The following is an 18,606-nucleotide window of genomic DNA, read 5'->3' as shown; positions in this document are numbered from 1 at the left end:
TGCAACGCCGAACAGAGAATGCTATTTCAAGTCTCCCGAGGGATCGGGTAGCGTTTCGGCTTGGATGAATACGTCCCTCCGTCACCTGGGGAGAACGAGTCAGTGTAGCCTAAATGTTTTCAAACCCGGCGCTTTAAAAAGTGTGTCTGTCTCTCTCGCGCATCAGTAATTCGGTTCCCCCTCAGGCTCTTCCTGCTAATTGGCACAACTCTGTCACAGCGTTTAGCAGACGTGTAGCGCTGACGTGCGTCTCCCCCCCCCAGACTGGCGCTGCGACCACGGCTTGCTCAGACGCATCGTGACAACGGCGCTCTCAAAGATGCACTTAATACACCTTCATCTCCTAAATGACTCAAAGAACAGCCAACCCTGCCACGGCAGCATAAACACTCTATAATAATAATAATAATAATAATGGTGTGTCAGCAAAGCCCGGAGGATCATCAAAGATCCCAGCCACCCCAACCACAGTCTGTTTGAATCGATGCCATCCAAAAGGCGAAGCCTCTTCCGGAGCCTCAGGGCCAAAACTCAGAGGCTAACCAACAGCTACCTGTCTTAGGGTCCCTTATGTCCTGTACCATTGTCACTTTTTTATCTTGAATTATGCCTGTTGCCTTATTGTCTTGTGCTGCAATGTCAGGAACCGCAGCCTACGAATTTCACTCTCTTACACTTGTGTAATGTGATGTAACAATAAAACTTGAAACTTGAAACTGTATCAGTGGGCATGGGGAGGATGTGTAAGAACTAGAAGTCCTTAGGGGTCAAACCCAAATTCAGGCCAAGCTCTAAAGAAGTCTAGCCTGGTAGGAATCTCATTAGAGAGGGTACAACAACCCTATTTTCACCCCTTGGTTTCCAGTGCATTCCATTATCCTTGGCAGCCAGTGGGAGGTCGCTCACTGAGAGGCGAGGAATGTTAATAAGTGTCTTGGCGAAGGGCATGGTGGCAAGTAGAAGTTAACATGACACAGAGATACCATCTACACAGGCAGAGATACCATCTACACAGGCAGAGATACCATCTACACAGTCAGAGCTGCATAGCACCTTGCCTGAATGTCTCTAGTATAAACCCAAATGGATGTAGACAAATGACACTATGGTTCTGTCCTCTGCGTGTCATAACTGATATCATGAGCCATCACTCACTCCCCCTAATTCCCCACTGAGAACACCAATCTGCTCTGTTCATTTGGGCCAAACAAGATGTTCAATTGTTGGTTTTAAATTTTGTTCTCAATCTGTTTAAATTTATTTCGAGGTCAAACTTGAAAAACCACAGCAGCTTTCCAGTAGAACCCCCCCCCCCCCCCCTGCCAGCATGCCTTTGAATCCATCTCCAGTTCTGTCAAAACAACATTAGACTAAAGGTCACTGACTGTGGTCCGTGTTACACTGCACGTGCATGTGCACAGACAGTTGTTGTTTTTTTCCGTCACGGACAAATAATTAACGTGAATGTTATTTGTTAGTTACAGTTATTAGCTGTTTTATATTGAGTGAATGTAGGGGGTGCACCGGGAGGGTGGTAGGTGTCCGAGGTTTACCTGTTGAACTCATAAATGTCCTCGATGTTTCCGAACAGGGCGCACACCTGCTCTGGTCGGATGGGGAGGTTGCCGACGTCTATGATGTGTGCCAGGTAATCCTGAGGAAACAGCAAGGATGGGGTTAGATAGCTCGTAGAATACGAGACAGGCTCCTAAATAATAGGCATGTACTGTGCCACATATCTGAGGGGGTCTTTGTCTAGATGCAATTTCAGATTATTTCCAGTAGTGGGCGCTTGTGTATAGAAAAAGCCAAATATGCTTCCCATGTTGGCTGAGAGTGTCTGTACAATGCCGTTCCCATTCATTGCGTCCGGTTTAGAGTTTCTATCAACACAAGAACAAGACCACATGCTGTATTGTAACAGTAACTGCTGATCATCACAAGTGAGCAGTAAAAAAAATTAAAAATAATACTGTCCTTGTGGACGTCGATGCCCATAAAAAACAACAAATTCCTGACGAAAAAGACCAGTGTGAGGAACAGGATTTGAAACAAGCCTTGTAAGGATTTAAGGCTTCTACTAGAGAACAGTCTGACCCTCTGGCAGTGCTTCCTATTGAACCCCCTCCAGTAAGTCCAGTACACGCCGTCCGTTCCTCTACTATGACTCAACTCCCATGGGGCAACAGGAGTAGTCTGAGGTACGTCGTAATAACAACTGAAACCAGGGCCGGCGGCCGCTGGCCTAAACACTGTTTGTGGTTGCTCAGGGCCACAACCTCTGTTCTCCCATAATGCACTTCAGTTGATGCACAACAACATGTCAAAATAACACTTAGATCACTGCTTTTTTGTCCCTTGTCTATTTTGACGGATTCCGGTTGCCGTATTTCCCTGCTGATGGTTCTAACGGCACGAGAGAGAGAGAGAGAGAGAGAGAGAGAGAGAGAGAGAGAGAGAGAAACTGTCGGTCCTCACCGACGCTGCTGGGGCTTGCCGTCGATTTAGCGCAAGCTACCACCCGTCAATCAAAAACTCTGCTACCCCCGTTGACGAAACACCCGTCAATGAAAAAGTCTGCTAGCACCCACCACCATCCCCCCCCCCCCCACCTGTCGACGAAACTTGGCAGGGGGGGCCACAATCAAAATCTTGCTTAGGGCCACCAAAGCCCACGGGCCGGGCCTGACTGAAACAACAGCAGAGTCGCCGTGTATCCCAGGATTTGGAAGCTCAATCACACATAAATACCTACCAAACAAGTACAAAACCAAACATTCTTGCAAGCACAAACATCATGTGCCCATGCACAGTGCGCATGCAGACACACAGACACGCACGCACACACACACACACACACACACACACACACACACACACACACACAGACACTCACGCACACCCACACACGCACTGCTCAGACTGCAGAGTAAGTAGAGTCATCATTTCACACCACACGTTGAACTAAACCATTTTTAGTGGGAGCATTCCAGTCCAGTGAGAGCAACGCTGACTGGCATTCAGCGGAGCGTCTCATCGTCCCAGTCCTCAGTAGAGATAGCACCATGCTCCCCCACTGGCCGGCCACACACACACACACACACACACACACACACACACACACACACACGCACACACGCACACACACACACACACACACACACAAAGACAGACACACAGACACACCATAACTCCTGCATAGGCCTTTGCTTGGCAGAGGAAGAATCAGTTTGGTGCAAAAAAGGATGATTTGTGAAAAAAATAAAAATACTTTGCTGAAAGGTAGTTTCACATCCCTGTAAAAGCAGGGGCCTGATTAACTGAGGAACTGCACCACAAAGTGCCCGTATAAGGCAACTAAAACCTCAAAAAAAAAATACGGACTTGGGAGCGTTAGACTTGTGGAGTCACCCAAAACGTCAGAGTTCAAACTTCATTCATCTCCCCCCCACCCGTCCGACGCTACAGTATGTGGGAACAGACACGGTTCCCTCTGTTGTGTTTTTCCGGTTGGCGTCGTGATGGAGGTGTTTGTGTTGGCCGCGCGGCGCCTGGGGCCTCCGTGTCCGACCGCGGGGCTCGGCGGCAGACGGAGCAGGGCCAGGGAACCGGGCGGAGTTTATGGAAGAGTTGGACGTCCGCAGGAAGTCTGGGATTGTCTGTCAGAACAGAGTCATTACTCAGGCCCCAGTGGGGGCCGATCTGCCCATCAACACCCACCCCCGCGCGCCAACAGTCCGTTATAGACGGAAGGAGAGAGACGAGGAGAGCCTCTTACGCTACACGGTGGGGAGATCGGGCCTTTGCAGTGGTAGCTCCTCGGCTGTGGAACGACCTCCCACTGAACATCAAGACCGCCCCCCGATCTAGAGACTTTCAAGACTCTGCATAAAACGCACTACTGCCGTGAACTAGGCTACTGAGTTCACATGTCCCTGATGTGTTATAGTATGAATGTCTGTCTTTACATATGTGCGGTTATGAATGTTAGACGTCCTCCATGTTTATTTTGTTGTCCTTACCCGTCTGTTGTTACCATATTTCATCATGTTTTCTCGCTGTTTTTAGAGTCCGCGGTTCATGTGTTAAGACATGCAGGAAACACGTAACCCCCCCCCCAAAAAAAAATAACTGTTGTCTTCCTTTCTCCATGACTCTGTTCTCTGTGACTGCCGACAGCACTTGTTCTTATCGAACGTTGTACTAACGATGACTGATGTGCAGTTGATTCACGTACTTAAGACACAAGTACTTCTAAAATGTTAACATGGTACTCCTCTTTCATTTCACTGATACAGTGAAGGAGAACGGACGGCCTGAACAGGGTAGTCCCGTTAACGGTGATCCATCTGCATGTTTAACGGCCGTTGTCATGGTTTCAGACTACAAAGGCAGCAGCCATGATAAGAGATCAGTAGAATGTTGAGAGGATGAATCAACTCCCGAATCTTCAACTGTCCCATCTCTTACGTTCCACAGCCAGGAGATGAAGTCAAGAGCAGAGGTTCATATCTTTGACCGAGATTGTATCAGAAGAGAGATGTTTTTACCTCGAAAGAGGTGCTTTGTGTCCTGGGGTTTAACTGTGTCTGAACCAAACATGTGAGATCCCAGTCTCCACAAGTTGTACGCTCTCACAGTAATGGGTTATAATATAACCAGAGCCTCTCTTTCTCTCTCTCTCTTTACCCCTCGCTCACACTCTTTCTTTCTTTCTCTCTCTCTCTCTCTCTCTCTCTCTCTCTCTCTCTCTCTCTCTCTCTCTCTCTCTCTCTCTCTCTCTCTCTCTCTCTTTCCCCCTCACTCTCTTTCTCTCTCTCTCTTTCCCCCTCACTCTCTTTCTCTCTCTCTCTCTTTCCCCCTCACACTTTCTCTTTCTCTCTCTCTTTCCCCCTCACACTCTCTCTTTCTTTCTCTCTCTCTCTCCCTCCCTCTCACACTCTCTTTCTCTCTCTCTCTCTTTCCCCCTCACACTCTTTCTTTCTCTCTCTCTTTCTTTCCCCCTCACACTCTCTTTCTCTCTCTCTTTCCCCCTCACACTCTTTCTCTCTCTCTTTCCCCCTCACACTCTTTCTTTCTCTCTCTCTCCCTCTCCCTCTCTTTCTCTCTCTCTTTCCCCCCTCAAACTCTCTTTCTCTCTCTCTTTCCCCCCTCAAACTCTCTTTCTCTCTCTTTCCCCCCCTCACACTCTTTCTTTTTCTCTTTCCCCCCTCACACTCTTTCTTTCTCTCTCTTTCCTCCTCTATCTGGTTAGATGCCAAACTACGTTTCGTTGTCTTAGTACTCTGTCAATGACAATTAAATTGAATCTAATCTAATATACCGATTGTATTATATTCAGAGGAATAGCTATCATATTATATCAGCTATAATATAGATCATAATCTCATCTACTGTATGAGAAAGACCTGCACACACGCACACACACACACACGCTCACCCGTCTTTGAGAAAACAGGAAATCAAAATGGATCACTGGTAAAGCCATCAACTCCAGATTTTATAGGTACCAGACACATTTGTGAAAACAGCCTTTGGAGGAGAACAGAGAGAAGCTTATTTGCTCTCGCCAACCGTGAAGCCTTTTCCCTTCTCATTACGGGCCAACTACAGTAATTCACCTCTATATGGAACAGCGAAGAGCAGACATTATATCATACAACGACATGCTATTCCAAGTCAAACACACTCCTAAAATACCCATTAAATCACACCATGCCATTTCATACGGTGTATGCTTGGCCAATAGTGATTAAAAAAAGCGCCTGCATTTCGTGAATATGAATAGAACTTTAGCCTTAGCAGCTAGGTTATAGGTGAAAGGTCATAGGTCATACCTCCACGATGCTGCGCAGGTCCCTGACGTACATGCGCTCGGTCTCGATGATCTCCATGACGACGCGGTCCACGTAGGTGAGCTTGGGGTTGGGCGCCATGGCGTCCGTGGCGATGGGCGAGGTCGGGGGCGGGGGGGGCGTACCTCCACCAGCCCTCCTGTCGAAGGAGGAGGAAGTGTTGTTGTTGTTGCACGGCGACCAGGCCTGACCAGGGGGGGGGGCCTGCCACTGGTCTCTGGTGATCCCCAGACTCTGCTGCTGCTGGGGCTGGTGGTGGTGGTGGTGGTGGAGCTGCTCTCTGGTGCCCTCTGCAGGGCTGAGCTCCAGGTCGATGTCCTCTCCGGCGTGTGGCGGCGGCGGCGGCGTGGAGGAGGAGGAGGAGGGGAGGGCCGCGGTGCTGCCGTAGAGGCTGTGGCTGTCCCGGGACGAGCCTGAGGACAGGGTGGACACCAGGCTCACTGGACGCCCGCCTTCGCCCCCCCCGCCGCCCTCCGAGGCGTACGCAGCACACAGGCGGCTGTAGCAGTCCGACGCCAGGCCGCCCGCGGACGCCTGGTCATGGCCACCGCCAGAGAGGTGAGGAGAGTACAACCGAGGAGATTCTGAGAGAGGGAGGAGGGGGGGGGGGAGAGGGAGAGAGCGGGAGAAAGAGAGAGTTAATATACTGTACATGAAAGGGTCTGCCATTGCACGACTTTGAGGGATTTCACATATCCCAGGAATTACAACTATTTAAAAAAAATAAAAGACATCGAAAAAAGGCCAGCTTTGATGCATGTAGGGACATGTATCCCCGTTTTATCCATTGTGCTGGATACTGTTCTATTGTGACTACATGAGCGCATAGTTCATAGCCTGGCAGTCAGGGAACGGAGGAGTGTTTTACTGTAAAGGGGCTTTCTCAAATCATTACTGACATGCCCTAATTACCCTGCTCCAAATTCTGTGGAAAACCTAGCTATTTCCTTCTACTTCCCTGGCGGGTGCAGAATAAACCTTGGAAAAACACTGAGAAAACTGATCAGGAGGAAAAGAGGGGAAGGGGACCCTGGGTTTTGTTTATACGTTTCTTTATTGAGAAACTGCAAAAATCAAGAGAAATTGAATCCATATTCAATTTCACATCCTTCCTGCCCAGATGGGAGAACTTCCCCCACAAATTTTAAAAATATAGATTTTAAACTAAATATATGAAGTCACTGGTGTTTGCATTTGTAGTGGCCACAGTGCTGTGAGGGTAATTCCTTCCCGATTTGTGGGTCAAAAAAGGTTGAACTCATTTTTGCGTCATCTTCATAGAAGGACTCTTTGCCTTTGCGCTCAAACAACCCTCTAAGGAAAAAGACCCTCGCTAAGAAAAGCAATCGGCTACGGCTGTGTCATCTATATTACCTAGTGAAGACAGAATTTCTTCTGAGAAATAGTGACGACACAAACTTATTTCATTGTCCACTGTTTTGAAATGGTTTCATACTACAGCAGCGTTGACACATCCTTTCAGTAAGACTGACGTTAGATAACAGACAGACGTCACTAACAGACAGCCCACAACTAACAGCTAAGTTAGTTTGTCATTTGGCCAGACTTTGGTCCATCAGTAATGCATAATAAGTGTTTAATAAGTGACTTAATACACTCACCGAACACTTTATTAGGAACATAGTGTACTATGTTGAACTAATGTTGACTATGTGAACTAATACTCTCCTTTTGTTCTCAAAACAGCCTCAATTCTTCATGGCATTGATTCCACAAGATGTTGGAAACATTCCTTAGAGATGCTGGTCCATGATGACATGATTGCATCATGCAATTCCTGCAGATTGTTCAGGTGCACTTTCAAGCTGTGAATTTCCTGTTCTACCGCATCCCAAAGGGTTAGGGTTAGGGTTGGATTCTATTATATTGGATTTAGATCCAGTGACTGTGAAGGCCACTGAAGAACACTGAACTCATTGTCAATGTTCGTGTTCATGAAACCGGTTTGAGACGTCTTTTGTGGTGCATTATCATGCTTGAAGTAGTCATTAGAAGACGGGTACATTGTGGCCATGAAGGGATGCACATGGTCAGCAACAATACTCAAATAGGCTGTGGCATTCAAGCAATGATTGATTGGTATTAACCCAAAGTGTTACAAGAAAACACTACACCACCTAAATGAATGAGAAGGTGTACAGGTGTTCCTACTAAAGTGTTCAGTGAGTGTAAGTAAGTAAGTGAGTCCCTTCTAACCATATAGTAAGGGCCAAATAAAAGTACAGTGTGAACATCAGACTTGTCAAATGACAGACAGATCAATCTATAAATGTGCATGAGTAATATTTGAGGAAACTGCCACTGGTGTATCATTTGTAGAGGCGGTAACCAATACAGGCAATAACAAAACAAGTGTCGTTATACAGAGCTGTGTAAACCTGCAGCCTCCTGTTAGAATGACTTCTGGCAATGTGAATCACGATGTCTCAATGTTTATGAATAACACTGAGGAACACACACACACACACTACACACACACACTACACACACACACACACACACACACACACACACACACACACACACTACACACACACCTCCTGGCATCTACCCCTAAGTTTCCATGAATCAGGGGTGAGCTCATGCCTGAGATCCTGGTACAGTGCTTCCATGCAGCACACTCAACAACACCGCTCCGAGGCTCTTCTGCAACAACATCCCTTCTCACGCCAAGGCCCAGGGTAGAGCAGAGGACGAGGCCGGCGGCCTGGCCGCTCCAGATAAACCCGTGAACGCCCCCTACTAATGAACACAGGAGTACAGCAGGCTTTTGGACTCACCAGACCATTATGAGTTCCTCCTGCAGAGGGCTCAGAGAGAAGCTCCTCCTTTCCTCTCCACTTTGGGCTTTGACTACTAACAGTTGGCCTACTCTGGGTCAGCCATGCAAGCCTGCCCCCCTCTCTCTCTTTTCTCTCCCCCTCCCTCCCTCCCTCCCCTACTCTAACACCGTTGTGCTGACGTCAAAGGCATGTCAGTGGGAGTATGAGGTTCAGTACTGGGAGTGTAAGGACAGTCCAAACAAACACCATAATCTCCCAGTTTCCTCGATGACGCAGAGATGCTTGAGTACAGTACACGGGGTGTAAAAACGGGGTGTGTTGTAACTTTACAGGATGTTGAGCTATATTAGAGTGAAGGAATATAGTTTTATCTTTAAAAAAATAACAGTTTTCCTCAGACCTCCACCAGGCAAGGCACCTACCATGTCGCACAGCGACAATGATAAACTAAACCATAAACACTGACTTTTCTCTCTCTTTCCTCACTGTCATTACCCGCTTCAGATAAGGTACTCTACTGTATCTCTGACAGATATCACACACTCCACTGGCTGGAGGGCTGCGGTGCGATTTGACCAGCCATGCACACGGCGGCTTTGTTGTAACAGGCAATGCGGAGGAATGCAAATGACCTGGTAGACATGTGGGACTGTAGATAAGCTAAGAGCTAGCTTTTACTGGGACTCAAGTGTTTCCATTGGGCCTCTGTGGACCAGGAAGTAAAACTGTACACTGGATCAGCAGAGAGGACAGCATACTGTGTACACACACTGAACACTTTATTACACTAATATTGGGTAGGGCCTCCCTTTGCTCTCAAAACATTGACTCCACAAGATGTAAGGAGGAAACAATCCTTTGAGATTCTGGTCCATGATGACATGATTGCGTCACGCATAGGGAAAACGGTCCAAGTGTGGCTTTGTTTCACAAAGAAAAATGACCTTTGTTGAAAAATGTACATTCTACTTGTAACATCTGGAAAAATTCAAATTTTAAGTAATGGTGGAAACACCAACAATATGTTAAAACATCTTTAGATGCAACATGGGCTTGTTGTGGGCAGCATCATTGGGCATGGCAGCGGCAAAAATGTGTGGCCCACCTTTACTATTTACACAAATTTTAAAAATGCCCAAGCGGAAAATGTTTTTGAAGGTTTTCAGTTTGTTCCGATTCTCGAGATAAGACAATCAAGTCGCTTTCCATAGAGGCAGTTTTGGTCATCACTATCCTCCTCTAATAAGCCACAAGGCTGAAATCCCAACAGACATGGATGGTGCCATGATCAGAGTGATACACATACAGTACACTTCAAAAGCAGAGTGCCTGGCCTTGTCTGCTGCCTCAGAGCCTCTCCAGCATCTGCAAAGATTTAGTACTGATCCTCAGAAGAGCTCGGGATCTTCCCTGGCATGGCCCTGTCCACCACTGCTACCACACCCCTACACTGGGTGATACCACTGCTACCACACCCCCCCACACTGGGTGATACCACTGCTACCACACCCCCCCCATGCTGGGTGATACCACTGGACCTCCACTCCCACACTGGGTGATACCACTCTGTACATCTTTCTCACAGCGCTTAGAATATCTGCATGTTCAAATCAGATCCCTTCACCACCGCACTGGGTGATACCACTGCTACCACACCCCCCCCACACTGGGTGATACCACTGCTACCACACACCCCCCACACACTGGGTGATACCACTGGACCTCCACTCCCACACTGGGTGACATCACTCTGTACCTCTCTCTCACAGTGCTCAGAATAATCTGCATGTTCAAATCAGATCCCGGAAGACACAGGGTGGAAAATAAACACGGGCTGAATGGAGGTGGTGATGACATTAAACCCTCATAAGGGGGTGCGTAAGTGGCGTAGCATACTAAGCCATACTAAGCCATACCCACACTAACCCATACCGTATCATCGCAAGGTCCCTGGTTTGATTCAACCATCGACATATCCTGCATGTCATCCCTCCTCTCCCCTCTCTCACCCATCCTTCCTGTCAATCTCTAGTGTCTCTCTCAATAGACACAGAAATGCCCTAAGTAAAAAAGTAATTGTGAATTGTCAGTAATTGTGAACTTTGACCCTATGACGAGATACAACGTCACCTGGGACCTGTTCATAACCCATCGTCAGTGTCAAAAGCCAGCAGCTCCAGGTAAACAACAGCTCCGGGACCTGCTATTAGCATAGCGAGCAAGTGTGCGTGACGACACCCCAAGTCCACTTCGTCAGGTTTTTTGACAGTACCGTCAATTAGCAGAGCTATTTTCGACATAATCAACATCTTCCTCCCAAGTGGGGACATTCTTCCCACCAGTGAGTGTCAAAACCCACAATCTCTCAGTGACGAAAGAGGATCGATTAAAGTGTTATTCAGCACAGCATTCAAGGCAGGAATATATTCAGGAAATGTACAGTATGCTGCTGTCAAGGCAACAGGCGTTGGACAACAGCTGATTCACATAAGAGGGGAATGAGGAATGTCAACCCCATTTCAGACTTCTGAAGAACATGTGTAGGAGGAGGGACAGATGGCCACTATGCACCCCTGAACTCTTGCACTCGCACCCCACTACATTCCTCCGTTCGTTCACTGGCTGTTCGTGGAGAGTCTGGTTCCTCTCAAGGTTTCTTCCTCCCAGGGAGTTTTTCCTTGCCACTGTGCCCTATATTTTTCTAATATGGCTTATGGCTTACTTTTTGGGGGGGGTCAACGGGTTTGGTGTTAGACCATATTGCTTGTATTCTAATTATTGTTTATATTGTTTAGTATTGTTTTTGTTATTAAGCACTATGTGATATTTGTCTATGTAAAAGGTGCTGTACAAATACATTTGATTGATTGATGTAGCATCAGTCGCCAGTTTGGGTGTGACTATTTACATGTTTGGATAGTTCAAGCGTTCAAAGCTGTCCACTGTGTCCAGGAACATTTGGAAGAGCTGATTTGCAAGAGAGGATTTGCATTTGTTTGTCTCCTGGCCCTTTCCTTCCTGTGTCTCTCCGACACGTCAGGGCTTCTGGAAAAACATTGCAAAAGGACACTAAAAGTGGTACAGTATGGAACAAAGGCAGTACTATGACTATGACCGTGCTAGGACTGATGGATAGATGATTCACTTACTTAGTCAAATGTATTTGCTGTGAGTCGCTTTGGATAAAGACAAAAATGAATGCCAAAAATGTAAGTGTAAGTACTATATCTAGTACTATATAAGTACTATCAATCAAAGATTCACACAGTATTCTTCCCCAGATTAGCCACATACCAAAGGCTCCGCCGTTTCAGTCCACCGTCAAATTCGTTTTAAGACCCTGCTATTTTACTTACAATCATTAACCGAGTCAAGCATAACCATTAACCAAGTCAAGGTAAAAATGACAGTGTAGTATTTGGACTACATTTTAGACCATATTTGTTTTAGCCTACATCTACAATTTATGAGAGATTAAAGTATGTTTACTGTTACAAATACCTACAGTATGACTTATTGCATGTTTTCTGTCACAATGGACTGTAACGTACACGCTGAAGAGATCAGAGGCACCAGATCAACTCCTAATGTTTGAACAGATTAACGTCAGTTTTATTAATAGTGTTGTTGTTGAGGATAGTTGGAATTCCAGGCATATTCATTCTTAACCACCGATTGTAATGCCTTGAATTCCTGGTTGCTGCCTGTTAAAGCGAAGTTAAACTTTACAGACAACTGAATATAAATTCCACACGCATGACCTCTGTCTCTTTCCTTGTTTACCATCCTGAAACCACAGCCCCTGCGATGGCTCAATAGTGACAAATGGTTCTTACACCGGTATGATCCATGTAACTGACTGGGGCCTTTTTTACTACATTGACCACTGACAGACGGCTAGAAGAATCCAGATGCCTTCCCCTGAGCAGAGACAGGCTGAGTGTGAAGGGCTCAGGTGATTAACAACACTTCCTGTCTCGGAGGAGAGCCCTCCTACAGCCCAAGGTGAAGGTGAGACAGCCTGACATCCTGAGCTGAGTAATCTCTCGGTCATGGACAGATGTGCAGTCTACAGAGGTATCTCATTCCATGGAATCATAAATCAACCGCTGACGAACTAGATGAGGTTCATATTATTATCCTGTCTGACAGTGACATCACGGTTCATGAGGACCACATACACGACCAAATAAGGTGGTTTTGAGGTAGAGTAGTTCTCTCTGGAACGGATGCTCCAACACCTTGCGGGTGTTCTTTCTCAGCGGTGAGCATTGTACATGGGGTATGATCTCGATCTCTTGGATCTTTTTCAGACAGAACATTTGCGTGTCTGGTCTATGAGTGACAAATTGTTCAACTTAATTATATGCCATTTAGCTGGCGCTTTTATCCAAAGCGACTTACATTGCAGTGAGTAATGCATACATTTTTCAGTATAGACACAAATCAAAGATAAGGCATGATCCACCAGTGCCAAACTTAGCTTGAATGTTCCCTATATTAAAAGGGTCAATCGGGGATTCAAACAACAAAGCGTTTGTTTTGGTAAACAGCAGAGGGATGGGGCTGGAACATTTGTACTACTCTCAAATTCATAGCAAGGCTATGGATGCCAGGACTAACCATCCATGAGATCTACATGATAGATCTAACCAGGCTTTAAAGCTATACAGTGTTCGTTGGCATTCACACTGTTTACAAACTATGGAGTAAAACAATCTTATGTTCTGGATTCTGATTGGATAAGACAGTTGAACTAAGCACATGAGACCATTTGTTTATAGTTATAAGTTATATTCTTCAAGAATCAAAGGCTATATATATATCTATATATATCTATTATAAGCAGTATTCAAAAAAGAAAATCAGGGGTGGATTTTCTCATATGAGGACAATTTTAGCATCCCCACAGCGTCAGTGACTTCAGTGTCAGTGACTTGGTAAAAATGTCATTGCATGTGTGCGTGCCCCCTCGCCCACAGTATTTTACTCAATATGCGCAAAAAAAAATCCACAGTGTTGTTATTGTGTTACTTCTTGTCAGTTACGACACAAAGTGTCAGAGTGTCGCAAGAATGACATGTTCAGATGGAGACATGCAAAACCAACCTGCTGGAGCCTCTATGTAGATCACATGGAAATCTAGTATGGGTTGTTTTCCTCCCATGGCTATAATTTCTGCCCTAGTCAAAGTAGGGCCCATGCAAGGCCTCGTGAGCTCAATATTTCAGGTTTCTTACCTCTCCCGCACAATCCCTGCTATGTTTGTTTCTTCTATATACTTTTGTTTTTCATCACTTCCTTTGTGCGAATATACTAAATATAAATAAACAACAACAAACATCTCTCATACTTAACAGGCCCATGACATACAGTAGCCTACATTACATTGGAGGTATTTATTACATTGGCTAAGAAAGCAACACCAAGATAAGAATATTAGTTCTAAAATACAGATTATGTTCTAAAATAGTGTTGCTGTTACCACAATAAAAATCACAAGCATTAAATCACAACAGCAACCTTTGTAGAAACCTTTCTGATAATACATACAATTAGGTCAAAAAAATAGGTCACACTTTATACCTGTTAGGTAATAATGTAAATACTCTAGAGATAACATTGTTTTAACATGTCACATACCGTAGCAGGTTGATATCACTGGCAGTGTTATTAATCTTGTTACTTTGTACTTTTCACAGTATTTTGCCAATGTTGAGGCACCAAAGCCAAATAATTGTACTCGTGTACATTGGGATGTGATAAAAAAAACGATTCTGATTCTGATTGTTACAGAACATTGTTGTGCAAAAAAGACAGAATTTTAATACAACATACCTTTAACAAAAGCGTCCAGTGATTAACTTTATCCTCAACACTGAGAATTCCGCTATGACAGAGGTGAGAGATTCCAGGGATGTTCTCTGAACCAGGTCTGAGAAAACCCTTACCCTCCCTTCCGGTTAGACACAAGGTGAGAAACAGAGAATGCTAACAAACCTCAGCAGAGACAGGGAGAAATGATGAGTGTGCACTGTGAGCCGGAGAGGGGCTTCCCTCCCCCCCACTCCGTGCTGGACACTCCCCTATGACTCTGCCTCATCTGCAGTTCGCACCACTCGCGCCCAGTCAGACAATCACCAAACAATGGATGGCATCAGTGATACTTGGTAGCCTGATCATATCTGAATCAGCACGGGTCGTTGGCTAATCCTTTTTGTTCCTCTAATCAAATCATGGGCCGGAGAGAGAGGAACAAGACAGTCCCCATCAACTCCCAGCATGCAAATCCCTTCTATCCCTCACGCTGACTCAGAAGAATCAAATCTTTTAAGAGGGGCGATGGGAGCAAAGCACGCTGTAGCCTCCTACAGCTCTCCTGGACTGTGGACTTGTTTCCTGTTCAAGGTCTGACATTTGCATGGTGTTTGTCAAGATGGAAATGAACCATGTCCGAGTCGTTCACTGTGAGACTGTTCTGGTCCTTTTCCCTCCTCTGCCTGCTCTATAAGTATCCCTTCACATAGCTTCTCTGCTTCTCCTCGCATTGACACATGGGTGAAAAAACAAAGCAGTGTGATTTATTCAAGTAGAGAATTAATCACATCAATGATTAATCACATCAGTTCTTATCACAGAGCCTTGTGATATTTCATCTGACCCCCCCCAACTGAATCATATGATGATCAATTACAGTGACGATCACATGATTGGGTAGATGGTACAGGTACACTGTTGGGCAATTACACTGGATACTGGGGAGGAAGTCGGACAACTTACTCACACCGTTGAGTCAAAGGGTTGGGAAACTGGCAGGGCATGCCAAGCCCATTATCCCGGCTTTTTTCTTGGCAAAGTGCCAAATAGGTGAACCTTTAATTCCCTTCTTTTGGCCCCCTGAGACCAACTGTTTTACAAGACGAGATCATTATGAACGTGTCCAAACAACCTACTGTACAATTGGCCTTTTCTGGAAGAATTTACAACGTTTCCATAAACACGCGATCCACTTTCCTGACACTAACAAAATCACTGGTATCACTGCTGCCAAGGCATTCCTGGTGTCTCTGCATCTGCTTCTCCCTACTTTGCTCTCACACGGTGAAGATCATCTTGCGGAGAGTCCCTCAGGCCATAAAGAGGACCTTCTCTCGCCACATAAAGGCACATAACAAGCTGGAAAATCCAACCCTTTAATTGGCTGATTAGTACTTGCATGTGTGTGTTGTCATTCACTCGAAGCAAAGAGAAAAACTTCAAACTGGATGTTAACTTCTCCTTTCAGAGCCAAGGGCTTGGCGTCACCCTGTTTCTCCTTTGGGATAAAGACCGAATTGCATTTTGCTCTACATCTCAATAGAGATGTTTCAATACCTCGACATCCGCTCCCTAATTCCCCCTTTAACACCCCCCCAAACCGCTCCCCACCCCCCCCACCGCCCCTGAGCTGGGGTTCCCTAGTTCTCCACAGAATCCAGTTAGAACATAAAGGGGAAGGGGTGTAGTCTGGAGTTTATCCCCTTGGGAAAGACTCCTCCCCACCTGGCTGTGGTGAAAGACCCCCCACGCCCCCCCACCGCCGCCTGTGAGGCCAGGCACATGCAGAGGGTACCTCTGAGGATTATCTGCAAGAGTACACACACACACACACACACACACACACACACATCATAATGCACCGTGCAAAACACCTCTCTATGGTCATAAGGCACTGACTGTGGGACTTGTGGTGCTTTCTCATGGTGGCAGTAGAGAACCTGTTATTCTGCTGCTGTGGGAGTTGTAATCACTTGTTCTGTACATATCTACTGCATATATCTTACTGTACATATCTCACTGTACATATGTCTTTATGGCTTTTGCTTTATGTCTTTCTGGCTAGATGCCGAATGCGTTTTGTTGTCTGTTGTGCTTGTACTCCCAACGCCAATGACCATTAAAATGGAATCTGATCTAAAAATCACACAGATGTTGTCTTCGTTTTCACAAGGAATTTTGTTTTATTTACTCTTTCCTTCGGCCTTTCAATGACATTTAAAGCTGTGTTAATAATTAGCTTGGAGGTCAACACGTATGCCAGGCTGTGCAGTGACTGTGCACACAGAAGCTGAACTTGCATTCCGCACCACTTGTCCAAGGTCAGAGTGCTGTTGGGAGCTGGTTGTTTGGGGAACTCCGTGGCTGAAAAGTGTAGCCGTTTGTGGTTGATTTTTAGTCGTGTATTTTTTCATGACTCAGATCCTCACTTATGTCCTGTGATGATAACATGACATTACTAAATAAATGCTTCAGGTATGTTCTTTAATCAGTGTAAAATCTGAAAACTGTATAATGTGCATTTTTGCTAGGGTGATTAAACAGGTAGAGCTGTTCATTATATAATTACTATAATTTCCATTCCCATTTGAGAAGAGACATATAATAATAGATGAGGTTGTATGTAGCTTTCATCATTTAAACTTTTTTGATTACTCAGTGATAAAAGACGACATTATAAGAGAGGGGATTTTATTTTATTTTTTAAACGGCGTTCAAAACCTGCAGTATTGCACGTCTGAATCCATCGCTTTAATCCAAATTGAAGCACGAAAGACAAAGTTCAAAAGTTTAGAAAAAGACACAAAACTGCTGAAAAAGGGGTCGGATTTAATCCTCTGTAAACTTCTTCTTCTCCTGCGTCTGGCCTTGATGCTCGCGAAGCATCCAGCCGTGCCAGTTGACCTCAGTGCCCAGGCATGTGATGATCCACTTACAAAACTCCTCCATTCAAACAGCCCCCCCCCCCTTCTAAACCTAACCTCCTCCCAAACAACCCCTTCAGCCAGGGGTCTATTCAAAGTCCCATTTCCCCTGGACAACACACGACATCTGGGCCTGATGGAAGTCCGGGGTGAGAGCCCATTGTAAACTTTACCACCAGGCTGACAGTCCACAACACGGCCTATGGCTCCCTTAGCACCTCCCTGCGGAGCCCACTGACACTAGCACTCTAGGGGGGGGGGGGGCAGGGGGACAGCTGTGGAGTGTGGAGGTTGTGAGAGGGTCAAGGAAGAAGGGTACTCTGGGTATATCCCTTGAGCCTGCCCCGGAACATGCAGCAAGCAGGATGTTCTCACAAAGGTCACCAACAGGCACCACACCACACAAAACATCTCTAAACCACAAACTAACAGAAATATCTCTTAGCCGCCGAGCGAGAGAGGAAGCTGAAGTGTGGGTTGTTGTTTTTTTTAATGAGAAGTTGGCGGTCTGTCTGGAGTTTTGAAAGCCTATGACTAATGGGTCTAATCCCGCTGGAAGAGTTCTATATGAGAGAGCAATGGAATGCCGTTGTCAGAGGCAGTTAAAATCATTCACATTGAAATCAATCTTTTTTTGTGAAGGGGGCAGGACTGCGTAGGACAATGCAGTGAAAGACAGTAAATGTAGTGCTGTATAAATGGCACGGCAACTGAGGCCCTGACCTGATTCGTTTAACCATTTACCCCAAAACAAGGCGGAAATGTCACCTAATTGTTTTCACCCAGACATGTCTACTGTCTATCCTTCCTTCGGGTTAGTTCCGCTTTCAGTGTCTCTGAAAAAAGCTGGCATGGAATGAGCTTCCCACTGCTGTCAGGACTGCAGTCACTCCCTGTGTTCTGCCGTAGACTAAAGACCTCCATCTCTTCAGACTACATCTTAACTGTCCCTCCTGAGACCTCTTCATCCCCTCTACAGTTTCTCTACCGTAGAAAAAGAAAAACCTTAATTTTTCCTTCTTCTAGCATTATGACTGCCAATGGCCCCTGGCCCGTGCATAGATTACTTGGTCCTGCTATGACTGATGGATCGATGATTCCACTTACTTAGTCAAATGTGTTTGTTGTAGCAGGTTCATATCACTGGCATACATCACTAAATGCCAAAAATACTAATGTAAAATGCAGGACAAAACCCGATTTCCA

General features: G+C 45.7%; 1 protein-coding gene across 1 annotated transcript in view; it reads right to left on the bottom strand.

Annotated features, from left to right (window-relative positions):
- The window catches only part of LOC308175380 (pleckstrin homology domain-containing family G member 3-like), a 43,442-nt gene that overhangs the window by 15,263 nt on the left and 9,573 nt on the right, over positions 1 to 18,606 (bottom strand). Inside the window, exons 3-4 of the mRNA XM_080550227.1 lie at positions 5,838 to 6,439; positions 1,554 to 1,654 (exon numbers count right to left, since the gene is read on the bottom strand). Of these exons, the coding sequence (XP_080406353.1) occupies positions 1,554 to 1,654; positions 5,838 to 6,439 (703 nt within the window). The remainder of the gene's footprint in view (positions 1 to 1,553; positions 1,655 to 5,837; positions 6,440 to 18,606) is intronic.

The sequence above is a fragment of the Nansenia antarctica genome, assembly GCF_963989245.1.
Source record: "Nansenia antarctica genome assembly, chromosome: 1".
NCBI classification, from domain to species: Eukaryota; Metazoa; Chordata; class Actinopteri; order Argentiniformes; family Microstomatidae; genus Nansenia; species Nansenia antarctica.
Note: the sequence above shows the minus strand (reverse complement) of the source record. Positions and strands in the feature narration are given on the sequence as shown.